We start from the raw sequence: 27,865 nt of genomic DNA on the forward strand, positions 1-27,865 counted from the left end.
AGTGGAAGTCCCACAAGTATTATTTTATGAGAAATGCAAATTTGACTGCAGTGCATCTAGTCAAAGTTTGGTGAATTCAGTCAGAGGCGGCAGCGAAGCAGGTGGGCCGCAAGCTGGTGCTGCTTGAACAGCAAAGGCTCCTTAGTACTGACAAATGCTGCCCCCAAGTGGACAGATCTGCTTTCAGTCAAACATGGCGTGACCAGCAAGAGCCGCTTTTTAAAATTATTTTGTTTTACTTTCCGTCCTGTCAATACATTTCTCAAGCTCTGAAAAGCAAATTAAAAAGCAGTTGTTTTTATTATCATCAAAACGTAAGAAATAGTGAATATCATGACCATTAAACACATTAGAAAAAAAAAATATGCTAAAATGAGCATCAGTCGAATTATCTTCAGTAAAATGTTTCATATAAAGTTGATGAGTCTTCATCTGGCTGATCAAACTGCCTGGTTTACAGTAAATACAAGTGGCAGTAGCATCCGTTCCTTTGGATGCTAAAGATTGATGAAATTAAAGATTTAACCTGGTCAAAATGTATATTATAATGTGCAAACTTGGCAACAAGGTAGCGTTTTTATAACTAGGAGCAGCTGATTAGCATCTTAAAAGCTCAAATAATATAATCTATGACCTCAAATCCCAGAGGATTTCAAAATGAGGTTTCATGGAAGCAGAGTAGAACCAAAGAGCAGCAAGATAAGTTTAAAGCTTCTCTTCCATCAGCCAAACGGTTCATTAATCCAATCAGTTTAAAAAGTTTTCCATCAAAACAAGCCCAGCGTTTTGCATTGAATCATCAACTTGTAGCATTCACTCCTCCTGGATAAGCATCCAGCGACAGTAGACAATCACTTCACAGTTGTGTTGTTGACTTTACAGCCTCATGCATATTGAGGATGCGTATGGCAACAGTGGAGAGGAAGAAACTCCCCTTTAACAGGAAGAAACCTTCAACAGAACCAGAACCTGGCGCAGTACACGCAGCCGTCGGTCATGACCTACTGGGGGTTTGAGAAAACGGAGCAGATATACAGAAAACAAATGGATTAACTGATGTAGGAGTAGTTTCCATGCAAGAGAAAAGTAAAAAGCTTAGCAGCAGGAGAAAAAGCATTTAGTTGTTGGCAGCATTATCTCAGCTGATGAGGTTTAAATTGAGGGACATTGTTCAAAATTGGCACATAAATGATTTATCATATTAGTAGATTTATAAGATAATCTTTGAGATAACTTTTTTTTGCCACATGGCATTATTTTAAGATTATTTAATGCCACATGGTCACTGATTCCTTTACATTTATACCTTCAATTAGAAAAACCTACCAACACAAGTTCAGCTGCTCACCGACATCAAGACAAGCTTAAGCTTCATCTGGTGTGTCCATCCAGGCGGTTTCTCTTCATCTCAGCTTTATACACTTTAATCTTTGAAAAACGTCAACCCTTTAAGGAAAGCAACAGGTTTTAACACTTCTTCTTTTCAATGCACATAGTTTTCTGATCTGAAGATTTTCCCATGGCATGTTAAAGTCGTCAGCACAAACCCTTATCAAAACACATTTCAAATATAATTTATTGCACATTTAAAGATCAACGTAAAGTGGCACAATACCTATATCAATCCCGTTACATAAAAACAAAAATAGATGAAAGAAGTCCTTACAAAATGCTCACACCGTCATTGATCATTGATTTTGACTTTAGAACAAAATGGCTGTGAAGTTGCAGGAATGCAAGACTGAAACTGCATAGATTTATAAACAATTGAAGTAAATAATGAAGGGAAGAATGAGACGCTTATTTAAATATGACACATAAAATCCAGTCTGACCTAAGAGTTAGTCATTCTGTCATAAGCCTGCTTACTTCCCCATTGCTCCAGTGACTTACTGGTGGCTCAGTGTCCACATAGATGGGGTAATTCCCAGTCTAAAAAAAGAAAAGCACAGATTACACAAAAAGCTCTCGGCCAATTGTGAATTGTCCTTTGAAAGATAAAGAAACAGAAGTTACAAAAACAAAAAGTGAATTTTGTTTCAGCCCTGTTTACAGTAGGACATCAATATCAGTTAATCATTGATTAGGCGTGTCAGTGTAAAAACCTCAACAAAGAAGCAAAACAGAAAAAAAAGCTACACAAAAAACATAACATGATCGTCACAGTCATTTGATTAAGATAATATTTACATCTTTGACCTTATCATTAATATCATATGGTAACATCACAACCCACACCACTTCCCTGTGGTTTCAGCATCAGACTGGTTGTTGAAATTAGTCATTGTCGGGATGGTTTAGCAACTGTTGGCGGGACTCCATGTCTTATTGCTGCATGGTTTATGTCGACTCTGCAAGCAAAACAAAACAAAACAAAAAAACAGCTCTTCTGCTCTAAAGTGAAGTGTGAAGCAGCCTAAATAGCTACAATATGTACAGCAGTGGAGTGACCCAGAAAAATGAGAACTTTCTCTGTAAATGATCCCGGAATCTCAGCAGAACTTTTAATGAACAGAAGGATATAAAGCCTAAGCAAAAACCAACCAATAGTCAAGAAAAGACGAGCACAAAAGCATGCCAATAAGCTTCAAAATAAACTCAAACAAAGATTTATTAGTTTTACCTGATCAGAGGTTTATCGGTTTCTTTAGGGCTTCCAAGTTGCATATTTTATTAATCATGCATGGTTAAAAAAACCATCTGTTACTCAGCTAATGTTACAAGGTTGTTCTACCAGCATAACAGCTTATATGTACATAAGCAAGAACTTCATTCCTCATGTTGAGTTAGATATTTACCACTAATATGATTGGTCAGATACCTACACACAGAACTGCTTGACTGAAGTTAACCAATTCATTTCTTAGAAATTTGTGCTGTGATATCTATTAAAAATGCCCTTTAGCGCCTCTGAGCGCCAATCCTTTGGGATTTTTTTCCAGCTAATTGAGATCAATCAAAACAATACGCATTCAGGCACCACCTGCATCAGAGTCGTTTTAATGGAGGTTTGGAACCAGCATGATTAAACAGGAGAAAAAGGCCTCAAACGTCACAGAACCCGACCGTCTGTCCTGCCAATCACTGATCGGGATTTTACCAATTTTGTCTATTGAAAAACACACACACACACACACACAAAATAAAGCAAATATAGCAAGTTTGTCTGATATTAAATGCTTTCCGCCACGGGAAACAGGCTGGCCAAATAAACCGAACGATAAAGATGCAGAGTTTCAGAGCTGAGACACTTTAAAGAAGCAGCACTTGAAGAAAACTGGGGAGAAACTGAAAGACTGAGAGGGAGAGAAAAAGGAAGAGCGGCAGAGCAGATATAGAGAAGGAGTTTTCCTTTGGCACCTGAGCCACAGTGGTAGCGCTCTTGTGTGGGTGGAAAAGGTATGACATGATGGAAAGAGATGGAAAAAGGGCGAGTTCACTCAAAACGGGTCATAATTAATTTGAAGTTTTTTCTCTTTCCTTCTTCTCCTCATTGTGAAGTTTGTTCTTTATGCACCGACTATCTGTGTGTCCTGATTTGGTTCCTCTTCACATCCGTTGCACCTCACATAAACATTTACCTGCAAGTCTCTCAGTTTGATCCGAGTCGGAGAATAACCAGCGGGAGAACTTGGGTCGACTGTGATGGCTCCCAGAACACCGGTTTCTCCGGGTTGTTCTGCAGCAGTTCCTGTACGGCACACAGAGGGACTTCTGCAGCTTTCGGTCTCGGTTTTGTTTCCACTGAAGAAGTTCCTCTCAGATTAGTTTCACAGTCTCAGATCCTCCTCTGAGGTCGGTTAGTGCAGATCATTCAGTGCTGAGGCCCCACTCCCCATTCGGGTTCGATACAGTTTGCGGTTCTATAGGTTCTCCCCAGGCTGATACTGGGGTTCTGTGGAGGTGAAGTAGTCCTCTAGGAAGCCCTGCAGGTACTCAAATGTAGGCCTCTCTTCAGGATCCTTTCTCCAGCAGGAAAGCATGAGGTCATGCAAGGAAGTGGGGCACTCTGCTGGGCAAGGCATCCTGTAGCCACGCTCAACCTGGTCAAGCACCTCTCGGTTAACCATACCTGCAAAGAGAAACAAGAAGTCACTTCAGGAATTCTTACACCTAATTACAGTAAGTCTAGGTTAACCCATTTAAAGTAGATCTAATGGATTCAGTTAGTTCCATCTGCAGCGTCAACATATGCTAGAGGTTTATCTGCACATAAAACGGCAATCAATTCAGTTATTCTTTTCTAATTGGAAACGATTACTGTAAGGGAGTTCTCACACCTGACGGTCTTGTAGACTCTGTTTGATTGGGGACCAAAGTTCCAACATTTGTTACATTTTCAGCTGGTGTGTTTGCTTTCACACTACATGATCCAAACTGTGCAGTTTGGATCATGCAGGCTCGCCTGTGGGGGCGCTGCACCAACAACCACTAAAGGAAACTACACAAATACCTTTGAAGAAGACACCGAGCGCAAAATGGAGTGGCATTAGATTTTAACGGTTGTAGGATTTCTTAGACTCTTGTGTTCGTTTTGGTTCTATTTACAAGAATGCGGTCCACTTCCTGCTTTTTGTGTACTCTCTGGTCTGCTTGGTGCTGATATATTCACTCGATCTGAGTCAGAATTGACTTCAACTGAACCGAGACCAGAGTTAGCTTTGTTGGTCTGCAACAGAGTTTGAATCCTGACCATGCGTTGTTATACTCTCCCTGTTCATGCACAGTTTTGAAAACATCACTGGTCCCTCTAAGCTGTTCTTGGGTAAAGTATGTGTGTGTATGGTTGGTTGTTCTATGTTGCCCGACTGGTGACCTGTGTAAGGTTACCCCCCTGCTTGCCCAATGATGCCCACCAGCTCCCAAGAACTCTACAAGGATAAGTGGAGAACGGATGAAGGCAAGTGTAGAAGAGTTTGATCTTAAGCAAAGCTTTTACCTGGATAGGGAACTCGGCCTTTGGTTGCGAGCTCTGTGAGAAGCACCCCAAAGGACCAGACGTCTGACTTTATGGTGAAACGGCCATACAGCGCTGCCTCTGGTGCAGTCCATTTGATTGGAAACTTGGCACCTGAAAAAATGGAAATTAAATTAAATACTCAAAAACACAACATTCAACATTGTTCCAGTTTTTGATTTTGATGGTAGTGATGACTTACCTTGCCTTGCTGTGTACTCGTTGTCTTCAATCAGTCTTGCGAGACCAAAGTCGGCCACTTTACACACCAGGTTGTCTCCCACCAGGATGTTTGCTGCACGCAGGTCTCTGTGAACGTAGTTCATCCTCTCCACGTAAGCCATCCCGGCAGCAATCTGAGGGAACGTACAGGACCTTACACAGACTCCTCCCTCACATGAAAACAAAGGAAAACCTAATGGATGTTCAGGGGTTTACCTGAGCAGCCATGTCTACCAGCTGTGGCAGACGGAGCATCTTTCCTGCATCTCCTTTAAGGAAGTCCAGTAGGCTACCTGTGAATGCGGAGCAACACGGCATTCCTTAAAGCTGCAAGAATATTCATTTGCATTGCCAATTATACAGTTAAACTGCTTATTTCAAGTGTCAGAAACATAATTTTCAAGCCCACTTAAGATAGAGTAGTCCTTCCCGAGTTACCTTGACTCATATACTCTGTCACAATGTAGATGGGCTCCTCAGACACAACGGCGTACAGCTGGACCAGCTTCTCGTGCCTCAGCTTTTTCATGACCTGTGCTTCCTGCAGAAAGGCCTCTGGAGACATAGTGCCCGGCTTTAAGGTCTTAATGGCTACCCGCGTTGTACCATTCCATGTTCCTGTCAACAAAACAAGAACTTCAACTCATAAAGAACAGAATCGGTTTGTTTTACAGAAATATACAGTATGTGTATTAAAGGGGATGTGTTATGCAAAATTCACATTTTGCATGTTTTTTGTTCTTCCAACTGGATCTCTACTGGTTCTTAAAACAACCCAAGTATTAAAGACACCCAGCTGGCTTTTGCTCGTAAGTTAATGTTTGTTTGGTATCTGGGAAAGACCCGTTTAAAAAACCTCTGAAATTTTTTCAGTCAAGATGTTTACAACCGTTCTCAGGAGCGTTTCACTGAGAAATGGTTCATATGATGAGGTCAGCAGAAGCCCAGTTCCACCAGGTGTTTGCTGATTGCTACTACCACTAGCCTGAAGGAACCAGGCATTTAGGATCCCGGGAATGGCTGCCACGGGAGATTAAAGGATTTCTCAATCATGCATGAAGGAATCAAAACACTACTCAACATATTTTCAATGAGGGAATAGCATTATAGCATGACGTAAAGCTCAAACAAGTTGATTTTTACATAATACACCCTTTTAACGACTCTCCTGGGATATATATTAAACCATGTCCGGTAGAAGAGAGATGCCTACCCATCCAGACTTCTCCAAAGCATCCCTGTCCGAGTTTAACATCCAAGCGGAGGGACTCTCGAGGAATCTCCCAGGCATCCCTGGCCAAGCCTTGCGTCTGAGGTTTGGCCACTGGACACACATCCGTCAGAGCATGACACAACCCATCTGAGTGCTCTGAGGAAGAAAGGAAAGGAGACAAGGTGAAAAGGCAGAGTAAGGACAGTAGTGTTGTCAGAGGTGAACCACCAGCACTGTCTGAATACTCACTGCGGTAGTGGAAGACTAGTTGCTGTAAGCTGGTGAACTGGGTGCGAGAGGTGATGTAGAAACCTCCGCTATCCAGCTTCCTGATCTTGTAATGTTTTACATTGAGGCCTTTGGTGTTGTCATAATCCAGCACTGACAGGCAGTACGCCCCTGTGGGCAAAAACAAAACAACAGACGGAGATGGATCAGAACAATAAAACCAGGCGGCTCTGAGACGCCCCGACAGCTGCTCTGAGGAGTTTCCTACTGGCAGCGCCAAAGATCGCCAACCATCCAAAATGTTGTCCATTCAACGTCTCTGTACTGAGCCGGGCCAGCTACAACTCAGTCATGTGGGACTGGGGACAAGATCCAACTAAACATGAAAAAAATCCAACTTTACATGAATAAGAATGAGAAAGAAACGGGGCAGAGTAGATGCAGAGTAGAAATACTACTGCAAATCTTCACAACAGCAGAGAAAAATGTGTTGATGTCAAGGAAAGGCAGAAAAAGAATGAAAGTTGTAGGTGGATCATCATTAGTAAACAATTCAGTAATAATAATAAAAAAGATTGCATATATATATATATATATATATATATATACACACACACACGCACACACACACACACACACACACACACACTTTTGGAGATTTGATTTTAAACCCCCAGCATTTACTGAGGCAGTGTTTCATGTAAAATAATTAAAAACCACTGCTCTACATGATTTTGATTCATAGACGAAATATCCAAGTGAACACTTTTAAAATTTAAAATATTATCTCCCAAATATGATTTAATTTTTAAAAGAAAATCTTAAAGAAAAAGCCACATTTTAGAAAGAGCCTTTCAGCGCACACTTATGTTTCTGACCATCTATTCCACATGAATTCCTTTTTGTTTGAGGGTGAAAACAATCAAGAATGATTGTGAATGCTAAGGCTGCAAGGAATTATGGGAAAAACATCATCTCCTTTGATTGCATGAAAGAGGAGCCAATGCTAACGGAGATGACAAAAGGAGCCACTGAACCTCCTTTCGTTGGCATTGAAAGGATTGGAACAGGCTCTTATCACGGCTTCCATACAGATACTTCTGGGTCATTATGTTTCGTTAAGGAGCTTTGAAAGCACAGGAAGCAATTCAGCTGCATCCTATATTTACTTACACAGTCGGTTCCTGCTTCTCAAGCTAGCATTTATTAGCACATGAATTCGAACTGCACTAAACCACAGATCATTTGTCTGGCACTCGTGATCTTTACTACTTTAAGAAGGTTAAGGCAAATAAAACATCAGCTGTGCAATTGAGTAGTAAATATAATGGGACAAACAGCAGAACAATAAAATTGTTGCTGAATATTCAGAAGACTTTATTGGAACAAACAAAATGAATGAAAGATCTAAATTATATTTGCCAATAACTATCCTCCATTTTGGAGTTTTGAGCAGATTAAAATCCATCACTGGTGGTTTAGCACCTTCAGCTACTGCTAAATATTTCAACAAAGTGCAATCTCGATTTAAATCCATTAAATTTGTGGGAATTTAGGAAAGACTCAAACCGATAAAGTAGTAAAGAACTAGTAAATGAAACATAATTCAGCTAAAAGAAAAAAAAAAGGTTTTTGGATCTGATTCAGACACTGACCCATCATTGGACACATTCTTTGTACAGAGAAGCTAAAGAGAAAACAAAATCAATCACTTTTTATCTCAAGATTTGTTGACTGATCTCATCTCCCTGGCAGAAAATAAAAATATCTAGGGCAGAGAAGTTAAAGCTCCCAGTGTACATCCAGCCTGCACCCCACATGGCATCTTCAGAGCAGCACGTCTCCACCAGTTCAACACTCACTTGCTGTCCAAATGTAGCTTGAATTTAATTTTTCCTGGAGTGAGGCTTCAAGCAATTTACAATCTTGGCCAATCGTGGAACATTTGGATTATGAAAGTAGAATAAGTTTCCAAAGACAAAATAAAAATCCAATAAAGCCTAAATGATTGATGTAGGCAGTGTGCGTGCAGCGTGTGCAGCGCAAAGATCAGATTTTTGTTGCCGTCTCAACATGTCAGCAGCATGCTCCTGCTCATTTCGGTCACACAGAGAACCCAACATTTGACAGCTAATACGGAACTTAACCTGAGGCAACAAAATCTCCTGCCAGAGCTCCTCCTGCTCCTCGATCCTCCCCTCTTTTTTCTCTGATTTGCTTATTCGTAGTTCTACACGCTCTCCTCAAGCCCCTCTACCACTGTTGTTCTTCTTGTGTGCGTGCGTGTGTGTGTGTGCGTATACTGCGACTTACAGCCAGAGGGGGTGAATCCAGCACCCTTCAAGGCTGACCTAGTTAAGGGTGAATGATTCACCCCTATCCATTCACAGGTCCAACCCACTCCAGTCCTTTTATTTATCCCCCCAGACTTTCAGAAAAACAAGCCTTTCAAGAGCCCTCCTACATCACCGAGACTAGATCTGACTGCAGATTTTAAGAAGAAGATGCAACAACTCCGTCACGAGCTCAAAGAACAAAGCAGTGAGCCAAAGGCAGAAATAAAATAACTTAATTACGGAGCTGCTGCCTCTTAAACGTCGTCCCTTAAGATTTACTCATATCATGTTAATGTAATCTGTTGGGAACAGTTGCCTTTTTCACACTGTTTTAACACATGCCAACTTCTTAACAACCTACTTTTTTTTTACATATTAATCTGTGCAACTCATCAGGGAACAAATGAATTCATGCTTATAACCAACCAAAACATTTTTGCACACAAACAGCTGTGATGTTGAGGAGAAGGTGGTGAAGATTCAGGTTTTTTTCCCACAGTCTCCATTCAAACATTAATGGTAGGGCATATTCTGCTGCGGATGTGCTCTCACAGTGTGAAATAACAAGAGGGGCTGCAGGGCATCACTGAAAAAAACACTAAATCTTACCAAGTATTTTTGTCTTCTAGTGCAAATATTCTAGTTCAACTGAAATCAGACAAAAAACAATTTACTAGTAACTTTTTAGCAAGATATAGGGGTTTATTTTAAGTAAATAATTCATTAATATTGATCTTAAGTACTATTTCCACTGATGTAAGACACATTTCCCATGTTATAAGTGAAATAATCTGCCAGTGGAACCAGGACTTTTTATTAATATTCAAGAATTATTGACCTAAAACAAACAAACTGGTGCGTCTTGCTGAAAAGCTTCTTGTGAGTTAGTTTAGTCTTATTTCAAATATTCTAAGATATTTGCACTAAAAACTAAACATTTGGCAACATTGTGTGTTTTTTGTATGATACAAGCTGGATTTTGGACAAAGCATTAGTGAAAAATCGCTTTAATTTACAAAAATTTTACATTAAACTGAACATTTTTTTGGAGAAAAATCTTCCACACGTATATTTCTGTCCAATTAGCACCACATTTACCAGAGGTTCTATTTAAAATATTTATTTTAAAGACGCTTCTTGGCTTCAAAATATAATATTTCGACGCTTAAAAGAGCTGACAAACTTATTTTCCCTCTTAATTGTCTTGTTGCTACCAGACTAAACCCGACGCTCAGCATTTTCTTAATGAGATCTCAAAATGTAATATCGAGTTTTAAACAATCATTTGTGTTTTTCAAGCTTTTGCCTTGTAACATGCTCTAAATTGGGCAGTATATACCGAAAGCGGCTGATTTATGACATCATTATGAGTCGTTGCAGATGAGGCCATTAGTCCTAATCCTGATGATGGATCTTAATGACGACTGCAGCCAGTGAAGCAAAGCCAGAGTCTGCTCTCTCACCTTTCGTGGTCTCGCTCTCCCTCACCAGGAAGGTTCCTCGTCGGTTCTGCGGGTTCAAAAGGAGCCTCTCCGAGTCACGTCGAGTGATCTTCCCGAAATACCACCTACCGAAGTCGGTCAAAGAAAAGGAAAGATCAGAGGAAACTCTGGCTGAGCTGCTGAAAAGAACAGGAGGAGCTCGACCTGAATTACAAACATGCATGCATTCATTACTATAATGCACATATAACCACTTTCAAATAATACGTAGATGTGGGTGAGGTAAAAAAAAAATTGAACTGCGAGAGTGGCACAGAAAAGGTGTTATACTCTTCAGCTTGGATGGAGTCGGACGGAGCCACGTAGTTGCTGGGGATGTAACCGCTTTCTCCTGTTGTGAGCGAGCGAGCGAGCCACCAGTCCCCTTCTCTACAGGACGGAGGACAGAAAGAGCCAGGAAGTTAGAACACAAAAACAAAAAAGGAACAAAAAATTTATGAGGAGCGGCACAAAATAAACCTTGAAAAAAAAAAACTGCATGGTGTGACGTAAAGGACGTTTTTTTTCTTAGATTTAGTTATTTTCTTCTTTGTATCGTTGTATTCAAGATGTTATCATGCTGTATAGATGCTAAATAAACAGTGTCTTTACAACAACTTCTTTGACTGAAAAATGTATACAGTTATGAAAACATGTTTACTGTGTTTGTACATCTGTTAATTCAGACCTGAACTGGAGCATTGAGTGGTTCCCATAACTTACATTTCCTGTTCATCTATCAGTCATATCAAATGTCTGCATGAAAAACGTTGCTGGACTCATATAGAGATTATCATTTGACTTTTAAAATTACAAGTGTAGTTAGCATTACCTCCTGTGTAACTTTGTCAGTGTTCGCTTTGTAAACTAGAAATATTTGGAGTTCTTGGTGAATGTCATAGAAATGTATAAAAACATCTTGAACTTTTTCCACATTTTGCTACGTTACAACCACAAACATGTTCACTCTGTCACAGACCAGAGACAAACCAACACAAAGTAGTGAATGTTTGGAATGAGGATGGAAAATTATGCACTGCTTTTCAAAAAGTAATAATAAAAAAGTCTAAAAAGTGTGGTGTGCATTTTCTGTATTTTCAGCTGCAGGTCCTCCACAGACTTTCTTCTTTGTAAAATATAAGTCAAATTGGATGGATGGTATAGTATGTGAAAAACAATCTTCAGCTGTATTATTCACTGGATTTTATTTATTTGTGGCATTTTAAAACACGTATACATAGATGACTTAACGTATTCTATTATTTATTGAAAAAAAAGAGGGAAATTTCCTTCGGCATCTATGAATTACTTTGTGTTGGATCATCGTATAAAAAGTCCAATAGACTACACTAAAGTTTGTGGATGTAAAGGGGCAACATTTAAAAACGTTACAAAAGTTTTCACACATTCCTATATGGACACCAACCCTGTTTTTTAAGAAGCAGGACTTCATCATGAGTGGCTTAGAGGCCATTTTTATGTATTATTTGTGAAACATATGAACAATTTGTTCTGGGTTTAGTAGTTTAACAAAGTTTCCCTCTTAATTGTTGCGTTCCAAACTGTCTTACAACTTATACCATATTTTGTGACACCAGGATAGTTTTAGATGACAAAGTAAGAGTGAAAACATGATTATGTGAAGAACCTGAACACCAAAGTTCAAAGAGTGATAAGAAAAAAATAAAAAAACATAACCCAGGTAAGCTTCTACTCCGCTGATTTACATAATAAATCTTTTTATGTACCGTAGAAAACTACTTTAGGTGTGATTTCAGAAAGAACTTTGTGGTTTAACAAAGAGACTATCCATTTAAACCCACGTAATAAATAAGTAAACACAGAAAAGGGACAGAGCAAAAGGTTGCATGAGGTAACAATACTGACCTGAAGCTGTACTTTTTCCTAGGAGAAACCATGAAGCATGAGAAAGGAAGAGAGAAAGAGAGATAACAGACACAGCAGACGCATCAAAACACAGCAAAGAGACAAAGCACAGCGAGCAGCACAGCAGAGGAAGGAGCTGGACACGCTGCAGGACTGCAACGTCCATTTTATTCCGTTTTTAATCTGATCAAATAAAACAAAACCTTCATAAACACAGAGCAGACAAATGCTTTGCTTTTTTGTCCTTAAAATATTTGGCTTTAAAATGCAAATTTTGTCTGCAGAACAGATTTTATGGCAGAAGAAGATAGAAAAAGTACAAAACATCTGTATGTGGACGTCTGGAATGTCATTTCTTAATTTCAATATTCACTTTCTTCTTTACTTCTCACTAAAACAACTCAAGAGTTCAATATGTGCTGGGAAGTGAATTTTTCAGGTGGAATCTGCACCGAAGAACTGCGAGGCTGCGTGTCAGCATGACGTGCTCTTTTCAAAGAGTCTTAAACATTACGAGGATGGCTGCGGCCCAAAAGGAAGCAGGACACATTTAAAATGCTCTTCTCCTCCGCCTCAGTAAACAGAAGGGAGGGTTTGCTCCTCCGTCCCCAGCTCCAACCCTTCACTGTGGCTGTTCATTTCAAAACAAAACGGCTGAACTCACAGGTACTGCCTCAAGAATCTGCATCAGAACAAATGCATGAGGAAAATGCAAGTATTAGAGAGAAAAACCTGCATTCCTCAGTTTGCTAAATGATAGCTTGCTGTTATTAACCGTCTGGCTGACTTTTGGAGTCTACCTTGGGATAATGTGTGTGTGCGTGTGTATGCAATTATCTGTAATAGCACACATCCAGCATATGAGAGTAGAAAAGTGGAGTCGGGCATCTCATTTTGTGGCCTAAAATCAGCTGGAAAGCCAATCATTCAAGCGACAGACTAGACGGATGTGCTCAGTTACTGTAATGATTATTCCCATCATAATCTGACCCAAATGTGTCATAGAGATCCCGTCGAAACCTCGGGAAACGGTGACAGCTCATGAAACAGAGCCTTACCGCGTCTCTTTTCAGGCATCTATTTATTTCTGCGAAGGAGTGATGGAGACGGCTGTAGACGCTTACGTGTTGTTCACAATCTGCAGCCGGTCGCCTTTCCTGAAGGTCAGGTCGCTCACTGTCCGCGACTCGTAGTCGTACAGCGCCACAAACGTAGTGACTCCTCCTGCAGGAAAACCAGGAATGTTTATTTAAACAAATGTAACTGAAGACTCAACAAAAGGACAGAATGATTTTGCCTGAAAGCCTTGAATGACGTGTTTTTTTTTAAATTTATTTAGACTTGGTTGTATCTGTGAAAAAAAACCATTTGCCAGTTTAATAGAAATATTAACACTCAGAATGTCTCTGGCTGATCTTTTCTAGAGGACATTGATATAATAAAAGTTATTTTCTATATTTGAGCAGGATTTTGTGCTTGTAGGCTTCAACAAATCAGATATCTAAACCCAAGCCCTCCAGCCACTCATCGATTAGCTCATTAGATGCATGACAGACCGTAGTAGTTAGGAAGGCTGCTGCTGATACACCAGCAGGTCATTTTCTCTGCATGAAGCAACATTAACCCAACCATCTGGTTGGTCCAGACAGCTTAAACATTCCTGGGTGAAAACTGGACACTGCAGCAAATCAAGCTTAAATGTTAAAAACAAGCTTTCATGTCTGCTTGGAGAAAAAAATAACAATTTAAACCAATGTTTTTTATTATTTAGTTTCTGAACAGTTATGAATGCATATATATATATATATATATATATATATATATAAAAATTTTTTTTTATTAAGTGACCTTGTCACATTTTTTTTTGAAACCTCTAAAATGACCAATCACCAATAAGCAGATATATATATACCTATAATTTTTGTCTGGAAAAAAAGAATGGTAAGGTTCTTTTTACATTTTTAGTCACTCTCTGTAATATTCTGTGCTTTTATTTCTCCTTTTTTACTTCTACTTCTTTGCACCCTGGTTATCAAATATAAGCTGTCAGCAGAAATAAACTCACTCTAATCACTTTTTAGATTTTACATATCTGGACAAAGGCAAGTCTGTCCTGGGTAGGCCTGTCACAATAACACATTTTGCTGGGCGTTAAATTGAATTATTGCATTATTACGCCGCTTTCAAAAATCCATAAACTTTCATTTCAAAAGAACATCTAACAACTGAAACAACAAATTAAATGGATGCTGAAGTTTCTGTAAACAAAATTGCTCTTCAAAAAAGGGGCTAGTTGAGACCAATGCACCCGACTGTCATCTAGTCTTTGGTAGAGCGAAACAGACACGAGAGAAAACAATCATGCAAATGCAAATTATCAAGCTCAATTTAATTTATTAAGCAATTAATTGATTTATTGCGACAGGTTTAGTCCTGGGCTCAAATACCAGATGGGAGTTTCTGCATGAAGACTGCATGTCACCTGGATGCATCTGTAGGTTTTCTTCAGGCACCACAGTCCAAAACATGCATGTTGGGTTAATTTAAAAGTGTGTGTTTGTGTGTGTGCGCGCATGGCTACTTGCCTCGTTTCTTTATGTTGTAAATTAGCAACCTGTCCAGAGTGAACCTGCCTCTCACCCAACCACTGCTGGAGATGCACTACAGTCTATCTGTGACCTCATCAAGGATTTTTACATTTCAGGAAAACAAAAAATTACTTTATTTTAGCAACTTGTCTGCTCCCATCCATTCATCTTCTGCTTATTGAAAGGTAAACCCAGACGTCCCTGTGCATCCTGTGGCTCTTTGGACCTAATGGCTCCAAGTAATTTGGTTAAAACACTGCTGTATGTATATCTTTGCTTAAATATAGATACCACAAATGCATATTTCAGCAGTTTTTCATGGCATATTTTCTGCATAAAATTTCCACAACAAAATTACATCATAACTACGAATGATATTTATTTCTTGCCATTACATTGGAAACAAAGTACTTTTGTGTACATCGTTTCCAACAATCAGCATCCAATAGAAGAAAATGTGTCCATTATGTTTTTACAAGCATTTTATGTTAATCTTGATATTAAAACCTAAAAGTATTTTTTTTCTCTAAATGTGATGCAGCATTTGTTGGACTCAGGGATAAAATGACTGTTTTTGTTGGTAAAGATTGGAGACCTCTGCTCTGTCCTGTTTTGATGAATCCCAATGTGTCAGCTCTGTCTACTCTGGGCTCTTATTAGACCACTACATTAATTTAATTAGGATGCAGTTTTTGTATTCACTGGGAGACTTTGATTCTTCTGATTTACAACCATTTTGAATTTACAACCAGCTTTCCCCCCTAATTTCAGCCAAGCTTCAGTACTTAAACAGCTTCACACTAAAGTCCAGAACAAAGAGGAATTCATGGCAGAGTTAATGATTACAAGGTGCTCCACTTCAATTGTTGTGAAACGAGTTCAATCAAAACCTGTCCAGCAGCATGACGTGTCCCCCTACCTGACAGAGGTCCTCTCTGAGGTGACGTTACTGTTCCAGTGTGGTCCACCCCTCCGAACAGACTCAGCTCTGGGGTGTTTGTCGGGGCGTGTTGGTGCTGCCCTTGGTACCTCGGCCTGCCTGTGCCGACAGCAGGGCTTCGGTTGGGGGTCTGCGTCTGCTGGGAGGGGCCCAGGTGGTGGAAGTGTCCGCTGTCGGAGCCTGTGCCTATGGTGCCATCCAGGCTCATGGAGCGCTGGCCCGGCTCCTTGGGCTTACTCTTGCCCGCCCCCATGTGCAGACCTAGGATGAAAACAAGACCAGTGATGAGCAAGGAAGCAGCATTTAACATCCAAAGGTGTCACAATGTGTTTATTTTAATAATGGACCAAATAGATTTGACAGGGTTATTTATAAAATTGGCTTTTTCTAACATATTCAGTAAAATTCAATAGGATGCTTTAAGTTGTATAACCTGAATACAACCTAAAACATGTTTCTTTAAAAACATAAACAACCCTCGTTGGCTCATGAAGAATGAACTAGTGTTGAGACTTCATTTTTAAATACAGTTAATTGCAAGGTCTGCAGTTAATCACATTTTAATCAAAGACGATATGTCAGCAAAATAAGCCCCAGTTTCATTTTGAAACACATTTTTGCTGCTAAATTATTGAATAAACAGACATATGAGCTCATCAACAAAGATGTATTGTTTTTAATATGTTATTCAGGTTTTTCAATCATCAAACTTGCTACAGGTTTCAGGTTTTTCATGATCATTCACTTGGCTTCTTTGAAAAAAATACTTTCAAATAAGTTTTTTTTTCTTCAAAGAAATGTGGACTGTGAACGCTGACATTAATGTTGGGGATGTCTGGGCTGCTGCTACATGTTTAGCATTGAGATGCTACTTTAGGCTACAATAGTTTCACTGATAGGTTAACACAACTTGAACAAAACCACAGTTTTTGCCAGTTTTCCATCAGGTCATTTTTTGAAGCAAAAATTAACCCACAGTGGGAGAAGAGAAGCAGTTTTGTCGTCTGACCCTTTTGTTCTCCAATGTAGCTCATGCGTCAGACTTACGGGTGTACCAGAAACACAATGTAAAGGTTCTGGCTCAGAATTATTGCATGTAAAAAAAAAAGGAAAATGTAATTAATTGCATTAAAACCTATCTAATTAGTAAATTAAAACAAACATTGTTAAAGTCCCAGCCCCAACATAAGAGGTCACATTAAATCCAGTTCTTATGCTCCACCTTTGTGCATCCCTGGAGCTTTTTCACATTCAATTAACCCCATTTGGCATACAAACACTCGGAGCTGAACAAATTACCACACACGTTTGCAATATTCAAGGTTATTCCCATCAGGTTACATCTGGTCTGAATCAATACCCATCACCAAGGTAAACACAGCGGTAAACAAAGCGAGCCATGAAGACCAGGGCTACAGCTAGTGAGCTGGCAAGGACAGAAACATGTCCAACACTTCTGCTCTGTCCTGATAAAAGCAACAAGTTGAGAGTGTGTAGTCATCAGGAGGACACAGACTCAAAAGTTCACAAAGTGGATGCACTAAAAGTTGGAGTGCCTTGCTCACACACCAGGTCCGCTCCTCCCCTTCAGCCGCGGAGCAGTGATTCATCGTGAGACCGGCTATTTCAGACCAGCTGAAACAAGACAGTCACACACACATGAAACAGCCTGGTTCCTTTGTGAATCCCAGCACTCTCAGTTCCAGACAGAGTGAATTCATATGCGTAGGTGTGTATGTGCGTTCGTGTGCATTAGCAGCTGTTCCATGGGCTCTGGGAAACAAGGCTCAACTGCACACCGACACCCCCCCACCCCCAGCACAGTTGTGTCTCACATCCTTTTTTCCAAACACATGCAGGCAGCCTGGTGAGACTTTCCAACACACAGTGTCTGACAGACAGGACAGAGGAGGGTTATTAACAGACATGGAGGAAGGAACCGACTGTGGCTCTAAAAAGAACGTGTAGGTGGTTGTTACGTACTGCGCGGACAGCTGAGGCTTAGTGGGTGTTTAAAGTGTGATGTGTGAGCATAACATAATTACACAGGTATGGGGATTCTCAAAGACATGGGCAGGAACCCACTGTGAAGATGTGGGGGCGGGTAAGTCGAGTGCTCGCCAATGTGCACACTGATTTCTGAGCAAAGAAAGAATACAGGCCAGAAACCTTTGGTTCAACTTTTGCAGGAATGTAATCCAGTCCACTTTGAGTTAAAATATCTAGAGGGGCAAGGTAAAGTGGGCAAGAAACAAGACAAGTCTGAAATTATACTGTAGTTTAACAGCAGCTGCATTATGAAAACAGTTTGCTTTGAAAAAAACTCACGTGTTTTGATAAACGTTTTTGTGCTAAGATGAAGTGGTTTTCCAGCTGCGTCAAAATGAAAGTATTTCGCAAAACTGCAATGAAAACACGTTTTTCACATCACCTGAGTTGTGTTATTAGCAACCGGATGTTACTGCTGGCAACAAAACCTAAGACAACAAGAAGTGGGAGAAGGATGATGGTTTTTAATGACTTATTGTGAGAGATTTTAATTGCATTTCTTATGTATCGGAGACACCAACCTCACCTGTGAAATTATGTTATTTATTTATTTATTTTTTACAGCGGAATATTGACAAGGTTTTTATCACATTTGTAACAGAGGCACTTATACAACACCTGCATTAAGGCAGTAAATACTGCAAGACAAAAGTAATGGACTTTATGTAATTATTCCTGAAATGACCATAATAGGTGACAATAAGAGAATTATAGTTTGAAGGTTCCAGAAGACTCAAAGAAGATCTCAAGTCTTCATGAAATCAGATTAAAAACTGAAATGTTCTTATATTTATTCCTCAAAGTGATTCACAATTATCTTAAATGAAAATTTAAGCATATTTTGTGAAAATACGAAGTCCTGTCAGACAAAGCCTGCATGCAGTTATTGATGCATGTATAGTGCATGTGCAGCAGGATTAACTGTGTAAATCAAACACGACTGCAGCAGGACGGGGTAAATTATTCTTGTTGAGATGTCAAAAACCCTGTTTTTTAAACTTAATGGTCATTCAATAGTCTGTTCAGTAAAGACCACTGCTGCAAAAACAAAACAAAAAACAAACTGTGCCCCACACCCTGGACCATTGACTACTGACCAGACAGTGCAAGGTTGGGTTGTTTGGTAGTAAAATAATATGTTTCTAGTTTTATGCTCAGGTGCATTTTCGCCAAGCTGCAACACATATCATGATAGTTTTCAATTTTTCTACAAATCTTTGGTAATTTGTCTTAGCTGCAGACCACACTACTTACACTACTGCATTGGAGCGTAGAGAGTTTACACTAAACAGGATTTGCCTGTAGACAAGCAAGAAGACATCAACCCAACAGGGATGGAAATTTGTTTTATAGCTGCGTTCTTTTGTTGCAACATAGAAAACAATCTTGGTCAAGAATCCTGCAGACAGTTTTTGTCTAACAAAACCTTTGATTCATCTCCTTTTATGTACACCCACAAGAATATCAAGATATACCACATATTTTGACCAAAAACCTGCAAAAATCTCAACAAGCACCAACAATAAGAACAAAAGAAGAAGAAGTAAAAGTTACTCATTGTCCTTACAGCTGTTGTACACTAAATCATAATCTCCAGACAACCCTGTGGGGAGCTGCTACATAGCTGGCAATTTATGTAAAAGCCTACATTATGCCAGACGCACCTGCTTGTGTGTATAAAAGGTGACCACACATACAAAACTATGAGAGGCAGAAAAAAAGAGAGCTGATGGCTATATTGGTCCTCACACCTGTGCACAGTCGGTGGCTTGCGCCTACAAGCCTGCTGACTAAAAGCTGCTGCCTAAAGCTAGTCAGAGATCATCAAAATAGGAAAACACAGGAGAGCAAGGCTGGGTTTTCAATAACAGGGCTACTGTGCAGCCATATAACACTTTACAGGAGTCACAGCCGTGAAAATCTGCCATAAGCTCTCCCCCAAACCCCGACCCAATAAAAAGTATCCCAATGATAGAAACACAAATGGTTACAAAAATAGATTTCCACTGTAGGATTTTTGCTAAATAAAGTTTGTCAAACCAGCAGAGATGAACAAACTAGTTGATGACATCACATACATTTAATCACCTTGTTGGTTTTTTTTGCAGAAAAGTAACTTTAAATGTAAAAAAAAAAAAAACAAACAAAAAAAATCTCATCTTTAAAATCAATAATCTTCTGTTCAAGGCTGCAGTGTAGCCAAGTTCTGCAACATAACCTCTGAGTCATTACTTAAACTTCCTCTTAATTACTGCAGAGAAAAGCTTTTTGGATGCACAGTAGGGCCCCGTGAGCAAGAGGAGAAAAATCTGTGAATGGACCAGTGGAGATGCTGAAAGATGTTAGGTGAAAGCCAGACTTGGGTCATGCAGAACATTTTGCAGCAGCATTTATCCAAGAACTCAGTCTGTTTGTTCCAATTCGTCAAATAATTTTTTTTTTTGTTTGTTAAGATTCGGCAGTGGCCTTCACAGTAATCAGACAGAAAATGGGTGGAAAGAGAAAGATATGCAGCACAGCCCTGAGGTAAGGAATCAACCTGGTCTGTTTGCTGCACCACTGCCACCTCCGTTAAGGTCTGTCCAAATGTCCAGGGTTCTGTGAGCTTCATATCACATTGCTAACTCCTCTCAGAAAAGGCAGAAGGAAAGAGAACAAAAAAATGTAACTGAAAAACCCAAAACATTTAACTGTCTCAATTTAACCATCTTCAGTCATTATTAAATCACTTTTTTTAAAAATTGCAACCACAGATTGGTTTCTTACGTACGTTTCATCATACCATCTTTTAACTGCAGGGTTTTATCATCTGTATGCAATGGCTGTTCAATTCAAAGACAAAATATGAACTTGACTTTATGTTTACATTGCAAATGATTACATGATTAGCTTTTTAGTGGTTTTTAGATGCTTGAATTCATTTGGTATTAACAATGTATCAATTTCTCTGTCCATGGAGAGGACAATCAGGATGGAAAACAAGCACATCAAGTCAAAGGAAGACATTGTAGAAGTAATGCAGCACAAAGGGCGCATGACTGAATACACCATTTAGACCTAATTAAACAATCTGTTCTCAAACTGGAAAGAGGTAATGATCCTTAAAATGATGTCCTAAAATACCTCATAGTCCATAGAATTGATCATTTGCTCCGGTTCCCTTCAGGATACTGGATCAACCCGAGTGCACTTGATTTTCTCAGCGACTTTGCATCCAAGCAACAGAGCTACCTCTGCAGCAGAGCCTCACACCTTTTCCAAATATGGTAATGCAATTCCCTGATATCTATAAGCACCAACATGCTGTAAGCTACACTCTGTGCACAACTGTTAGGCAAGTGTTATTTTAATTACTCACCAACCACAGTGCTGTCGCTTAATATAAAATGTCAATAAACCTCCAACACGAATGTGCAAAAGGGAAGTTTATCGTAGGAGAAAAAATGTGCCATCCTTGTTTTCAATAACAGCAGTTGTGTTTCCATTACAAATTAACTCAAATGTTTTTCTGCTAAATGTAAAAAAATAAATAAATTATTTTGCAAATGTGGTATTGCCATTAAATAAGCAATTAAAATCACATGTGAATAAGTTTGTTCATGCGATAAGTCATTAAAAACACGCCATGTCATAATCCTCCAACTACTTCCTGTTATCCTCTTTATTTTTTCAGCCAGTAGCAATTTCCAGTTATTTATCATGTGACTCGTATGATGCAAAAAAAGGTGTTTCCATTGCAGTTTTGTGAAATAAACCAATTTTGATCTCATCCTAGAACTTAAACTTTTTAATCAGAAAACAGCAGATTTCCAGTAAGCAAGTTTACTTTCAAAATGTATAATTGCACAATTATATGGTCAATGGAAAAGCACCTAGAGATAAACTTTCGTTTCATAGTCTGTCAGTTTTTTATCTGTTGAGCACAAAGGAAGGGCTCATAACATAATGCCACACAGAGGAGTACTAGGATGTATCTGATAGAGCATTATCCTGCAGAAAAATCATTGTTTGAAACATACAGACCGCTGCTTGTAGAAAGAGTCTTCTCCTTTGAACCCATCTTCAACCCAAAAAGGTCTAACCAGCTCACCTTCAACAATACCAGCCCAAACCACAACTCCATCTTTCTAACTCGAAATGGAGGTTTGTTGGACCATTCAATCTGGTCCAACAAAAGTTGCTCCCATTTCATCCATAAAACCTTTTTTTTTTTTTTTTAATCTGTCATTTGTCTTGGTCAGGGGTGTTCAACTGGTCAAGCTTCAGCTGTCTTGGTCATGTCTCAGAGCTCTGGGCATTTTGTACGCCTCAGTGTTAAATCTAGGTTGTAGTTCTGAAACATGACAGAAATGGAAGATAACTGGTTCCTGGTAGTTGTACTCTTGATTCTTCTCAAATACTTGGCAATTAATTTGCATCCTTTTTCCTCAACATGTTTCTTGTGTCCCTGTTGACTAACTGTAACAAAATGTTTAATTTTTCTGTGATCACGCCGCATTATCTTACCAATTTCAAGATTGCTGCATCTTTCGAGAGACTTATGATCATTTTTGACTTTTCAGAGTCAGTTAAATCTCTGTTTTGGCATAATTTGACTAAAAAATAAGCATAAGCTGCCTAATAATTATGTACAGCTTGATATACGATGTTTACTTCCATTCCTTATTACACATACATCACCTGCTATGCGTAAATCCATCAGCATTCAACTTGGAGTTGGAAAATATGCCTAAAAAATGCTGATAGTGAGAATTAAATTTTTTGACCCTAAGAACACAGTGCAGAGGAAATGGGATGAATGGTGATTTAATAGGGTATACTGGATAGTGTAAAAAATATTATATAACGACTATTTTGAGATATGGTCTCAGTGAAAAGAATGACAGAAATAAATCTTAAAAAAAACTCTCCGTCTCTGAGCTTTTCCATATATAACAAGGGTGCAGAGGAACGTGGGAGAACCAGCCTGCATAGCACCGCTTCGACTGCCAGCGACTGCAACAAGAACAGGCACCTGAGCAGCAGGAGGGCAGGGGGGAAGGAAGTAAGGAGGGAGATGTGTGTGTGTGTGTGTGTGTTGTAACAAAGAGAGTGGATGCAAAACAAAAGCTCCTTCCAGCTCCTGTTGCTTTGATTGCTTCATATCTTTCATCTTATGACACTTTCAAGTATAAATCTCAAGTAACATTCAACATTCTTAGATGCTTAATGTCATGTTTCTGTTTTCTCTGCAATCTTCAATGAATAAACTATTTTTCTAGACATCAATTATTCTGGAAAAAACAATTATTCATGTGGCAAAGTAAACAAACATGCTTATTTCCTGAACTTTTACTACGGAGGACTAGATTAAACAACAAAACAAATCATGGTTCGCTTGGAAGATTTTCTCCGAGTTGTGTCTATCTTTAGTTCACAATGGAGTTCAAGAGCTGTTTGATATCGATTCACGTTCATCAGTCCCCCGTCTTCCTCACCGTCTCAGACCTGACTGCGTCTTATAAACTCGATGACCCATTTCTGTACATGAACTGAATACCGAGAGTGAAGAACAGAAATAATGGGAAGGAAAAGGAAGAGTGTTCAGACAGCTGAAAGGAATGCAGGTTAGGAAAGCAGGCAAGTACGAACACCTATCAAGCGTTCGTACTTGATAGGTGTACGAACACTTGTTAGTGTTCGCCTAATAGATAAAATGGCCATCTATTAGGCCACTTGTATGGCCTAATAGATGTATTAGGCCTTACAAATGGCCTAATACATCTATGCCATTTGTATTTGAGCATCAAACTGACATTTCTTTTTTAAAAGTCATTACTTATAAGGTATCCTTAAAAATATAAACAAAAAACTGCAGCCTTGTACAGTGTCCATGAAGCAGTTTTCTGCTGACATTTATCTTTATTGAACATAATACCACAGCAGATTTAGGACTAATTTTAAGGATCTGTAGATCAGTTTAATGGTACAAATTATTTAAAGATTAAGAATGATTTCTACAAGGTGACATCTCCAATATGGAGTCATGGTGAAGTGATGATGACGGAGATTATTCCACTACGTTTAGCTGCGCTGACTCAAATATCATTGCAAAATAAGACATGTTTAAACAAGGTGTAAGGTCATGGTCTTGGCTTCCTTTACTTCAGTTTCAACAAACTGTTTCAGTTCGGTGTGAGCCGTACAGTGGGACATTAAACCAAGTACTTATCAACAATGTGATGAACACGATGATGCAGTCCAATCAAGTAGTCGGTTTTCAAGGTTTTTAATCTAACAAATTAGACGTTTTTGTTCAAATAGTGTTGCAGTTATACGTGGAGTGCCTGTTGTTCAGCAACATTTATGAACAAAAACTGCAACTAACTGAATTCCTTGACCTCTGCGTCTTTAAATTTACTACTACGGTTTAGAAAAGCAAACATACGCAGTGTAACAACTGAAATATAACATTCAGCTCCAACTATTACACGGCTTGTGCAGTTCTCCCAGAATCCTTCCAAAGTCAGCAACCATCAGCACATTAAGTACAAATTTTGAAAGATCAATATATGCAAAAAAAGTCTTTGAACTGTGGGGATACTGTTGCGTTTGAAGGATGATGGAAAGACCTTTAAGCTATTCACAGATGACATGAGAAATCAACCCCTTTCTCACATCCAGATGGAAAACGCAACCAAAACCCACAGAAGTAAAATAAATAAATCAATGTAACATGGCCAGTTTGAACTGATTTATAGAGACATCATTCGTCATCTTTTTCTGCTCATATTTAGGCTAAAGCTTTGTTTGAAATCTTTAGTGCCACTATTTTTGTCTATTTTGTCTATTTTTGAATTTAAAGCATGACAAGAAAGAAGTGAAGAGTACTCAACTCAGTCACATCAGATCTTCTGGTCAGCTGATCCAAACCAACACACAATGCATTTCCTTCCTTCAGTGGATCCCAACAATTTAGAAGCTTAAAGACGAAAACATAGAACTGGTAGCAAATTCACCTCATCCACACAGTAGCAGTTGCCACTTTGTGCTGCAGACACTAAAGAAGCACGGCACAAAGTTTCAGCTCAATGGGGGAAATTACAGTTTACCCCTGGGAATGGAGGAGAGGGAAGGGAAGTAGGATTGGTGTCCAAAGATCCAAACAAGAGGAAATGTGGACATTAGCAGAGCTTTACTCTGCTTTAAGATGCACAGAGACACAGAATACAGCAAAGAGTAAGCTAGACATGGACAAACTGTCCTTTAAGATCTCTCCATTATTAACTCATGATGGTTTGGGGAGAGCAGACCTGGATGGCTTTTGGTGAACACACACAGGAAAGGCAAAAGGAAGGAGGAGTAGAGGAGGGACTACAGCACTGAGCTGATAAAATGGAAAGGAAAACTCCTCCATTCCCTCCATCTATGACTGAAGGCTCTGGCAGCCGGTCGCCTGGACCACGAAGAGCGGCTGCTTCAGCCTGATTAATTTCACAGGACAGGATGGCCGGCTCATATCAGAACGGACCACGAGACACTAACTCAACAAATTCTTACTGTAATGACAGCTTGTCAAATAAACCGGTGGCTTAACAGATCTCACAATGAATAATTTGTGTGGAGTCATAATAAAACTGTTTATATTATATTTATATACACTGCTCAAAAAAAATAAAGGGAACACTTTAACATTTAAGTGAACACTGAAGTGTTCCCTTTATTTTTTTGAGCAGTATATTTATAATAGAATATTATGTTAAATGAATTAAGACAAAAGCTTGTTTGATCGTTACTGAAACAATTAGGAGATAAACCAGAAAGACTTTTATACACACAGAGAAGTCTGCCAAACGGATAGCTATTTTTAAATCATCTCTAGTCAGAATATTGCAGGATAAAATGCTAAGTGAATTAAGGAAATTGGAAACCATTTCATTAAATTATTTAATTGATATCAAAGATCTGTTGTCACTGTAATGGTCTGGTACAGTGACCCGTTGTCACTTTGGCTCTGATTCTGCATCTCCAGAATCAGAACCAAACACGGAGAAGCAGCATTCTGATTTTAACCTCAAATAACCTGGAACAAACTTCCAGAAAACTGCAAAACAACTGAAACAATGAGTTGCTTTTAATGAGAGCTAAAAACCTGCCTTTTTAGAGTCGTCTTTGTTTCATAATATCTAAAATACTGATCAATATATTTGATGTATTTACTTAATGATGTCATTTGACACATTTTTATGTTTATTCCCGTTTTGTAATTGGTTACTGTATCATGTGTCTATGGTGTAAAACACTTTGAATTGTCTTGTGGCTGAATTGTGTTATATAAAACTTGAATGCACCCTAAAGCCATAACAAATAAATTCTCTAACAGCTTCAGATACATTTGTGAGTAATTGTAACAGTGAATTTGGCAGCACAATAAGACGCAAGATGTTACTCATGTTTGTCTGACCAGACAAACACATTGGCGTCTAAATCAACTCCAAAGCTCTCCTGCTCATTCACAGTAAAACCTGAACCAAGTGGATCATGGATATTAGCCACAACTAAAAAGCCCCCCAAAAGAAACTGTAAACAGATAAACTACATAATTAAAATTCTATTTCCACTAGATTAAACACCAGTTGTCAGCAAAGCTGCTTTCAAAGAAAACACGGGGTGGGGTGGCAGCTGCCTACGGGAGCAGCAGCTGTCAAACTGAATACGGGTTTGATAGAGAAGGAAAATGGAAATAAATAACATTTTACCCACAGGAAGACGTACATAGTCAGTGTTTGCTAAAGTGATTCCTACCAGGTACGTAAAATGGAATTTATGAATGAGGGACATAAAGAAACGACGCTCATGTGTCAGTCGCGGTTCCCATAAACAACGTTATTTGCGGCCTGATGAATCAAAACAGGTGCTGTTACTGCTCCATTTTGAATTTCGACGGGATTGTTGGCTTTAATTTCAGCGCACAGTCGATGTGTCGCTTTTCCCCCCCTCGAGTGTTTGCGTTGGAAACAACTAATCAAACACGAACGTTGCACAGCCGCTTTGCATTTGAAGGGGTGTCGAAAGGCGTCCAAGACGAAGCCCCGACACAGATTGAATGGCACTGGCCAAATGTACGATCCACGCTGACTGAATGGCCTGTGTAACAATGAAATGCAACTCGGTGTGGGGGGTATCAGACGTGAACATGCGCTGGATGAAAAGCCAAGGTTGTTAGGTGAAAAATGCAACATATCCTCTTGGCAATATGAAAGAAAATAATAAGAAAACCCCGCTCCAAGCTGAAATGAACTAAGCTTACCTTTAACGCGTCTTCAGATTCAGCCCAAAAATCAGAGACGCACCGCCAGAAAGCCGCTCAGATCCCGGACGGCTGTCCTCATTAAAACAATAATGGAAACCTCGGGCCAGCCGCAAATCCCATTTAGCGAATTTCACTGGAGCCGCAGAAGGAGGAGGAGGAGGTCATGACGGGAGGACTGACTGCCTTCTGGAACAAGAGGGCAAAGCAGCCGGTGTTGTGCTACGGTGGGCCGGGCAAATGCCAGACTGTTCAGCTGGAGAGAGCCGACGGCGCAGGAAATTCATGCGTCGAAGCAGGAGTGGTGTAGTGAGTGAGCAGAAGACGAGCCGCGTTGGGGGGGAAGCCAGTGGATAGCGCATCACTGACGAAACATGGGAGCGAAAATATAAACCGACACGATTGAGGGTTTTTTTTTTTTTTTACGCAGTAGCGTAAACTTCGTAGGGAATTAGCTTTATGCTGCGCAATGTACAGAAGATCTCCCCCTGCGTTGGCAGGCAGGAGCAAACACACGATGTGACAGTTTTATGCTATTTAGTTGTCACGATCCGCGTAAAATTGTTTTATTTTTTGCTTAAATAAAAGTTCCGCACTTCCTTAAATCACTTCTTTCTTACGGAGAAAACTGTTAGCTTCCTTTCTGGCGAGGTAAATTGGTTGCTAAGCAACACG

General features: G+C 39.5%; 1 protein-coding gene across 3 annotated transcripts; it reads right to left on the minus strand.

Moving 5' to 3' along the window:
• Positions 1-1,558: 1,558 nt before the first annotated feature.
• On the minus strand, positions 1,559-27,769 carry LOC103464669 (proto-oncogene tyrosine-protein kinase Src). Of its 3 annotated transcripts, XM_008408920.3 has the most exons (13): positions 27,191-27,758; positions 15,832-16,113; positions 13,449-13,548; positions 12,325-12,342; positions 10,729-10,827; positions 10,420-10,523; positions 6,642-6,791; positions 6,393-6,548; positions 5,618-5,797; positions 5,396-5,472; positions 5,160-5,313; positions 4,940-5,071; positions 1,559-4,072 (listed from the first exon to the last, which is right to left on the minus strand). In XM_008408920.3, exons 2-13 carry the CDS (start codon positions 16,103-16,105, stop codon positions 3,864-3,866), a joined length of 1,653 nt encoding a protein of 550 aa, XP_008407142.1. In that variant the 5' UTR covers positions 16,106-16,113; positions 27,191-27,758; the 3' UTR covers positions 1,559-3,863. The 3 variants fall into 3 exon arrangements, with proteins under 3 accessions (XP_008407142.1, XP_008407143.1, XP_081462974.1); XM_008408921.3 differs by lacking the exon at positions 12,325-12,342 and having other exon boundaries at positions 27,191-27,759; XM_081606848.1 differs by lacking the exon at positions 12,325-12,342 and having other exon boundaries at positions 6,393-6,791; positions 27,191-27,769.
• Positions 27,770-27,865: the final 96 nt, after the last annotated feature.

This window comes from Poecilia reticulata, chromosome 5 (genome assembly GCF_904066995.2).
Source record: "Poecilia reticulata chromosome 5, P_reticulata-male-v2, whole genome shotgun sequence".
Lineage (NCBI taxonomy): Eukaryota > Metazoa > Chordata > Actinopteri > Cyprinodontiformes > Poeciliidae > Poecilia > Poecilia reticulata.

Excerpts from the sequence above, each read along its gene's own strand:
- LOC103464669 (XM_081606848.1), bottom strand. The coding sequence starts at position 16,105 with ATGGGGGCGGGCAAGAGTAAGCCCAAGGAGCCGGGCCAGCGCTCCATG. Across the intron at positions 5,798-6,392 it reads CTTTGGAGAAGTCTGGATGG|GAACATGGAATGGTACAACG; the intron begins GTAGGCATCTCT and ends TTTTGTTGACAG. Across the intron at positions 5,314-5,395 it reads TGGTAGACATGGCTGCTCAG|ATTGCTGCCGGGATGGCTTA; the intron begins GTAAACCCCTGA and ends ACGTTCCCTCAG.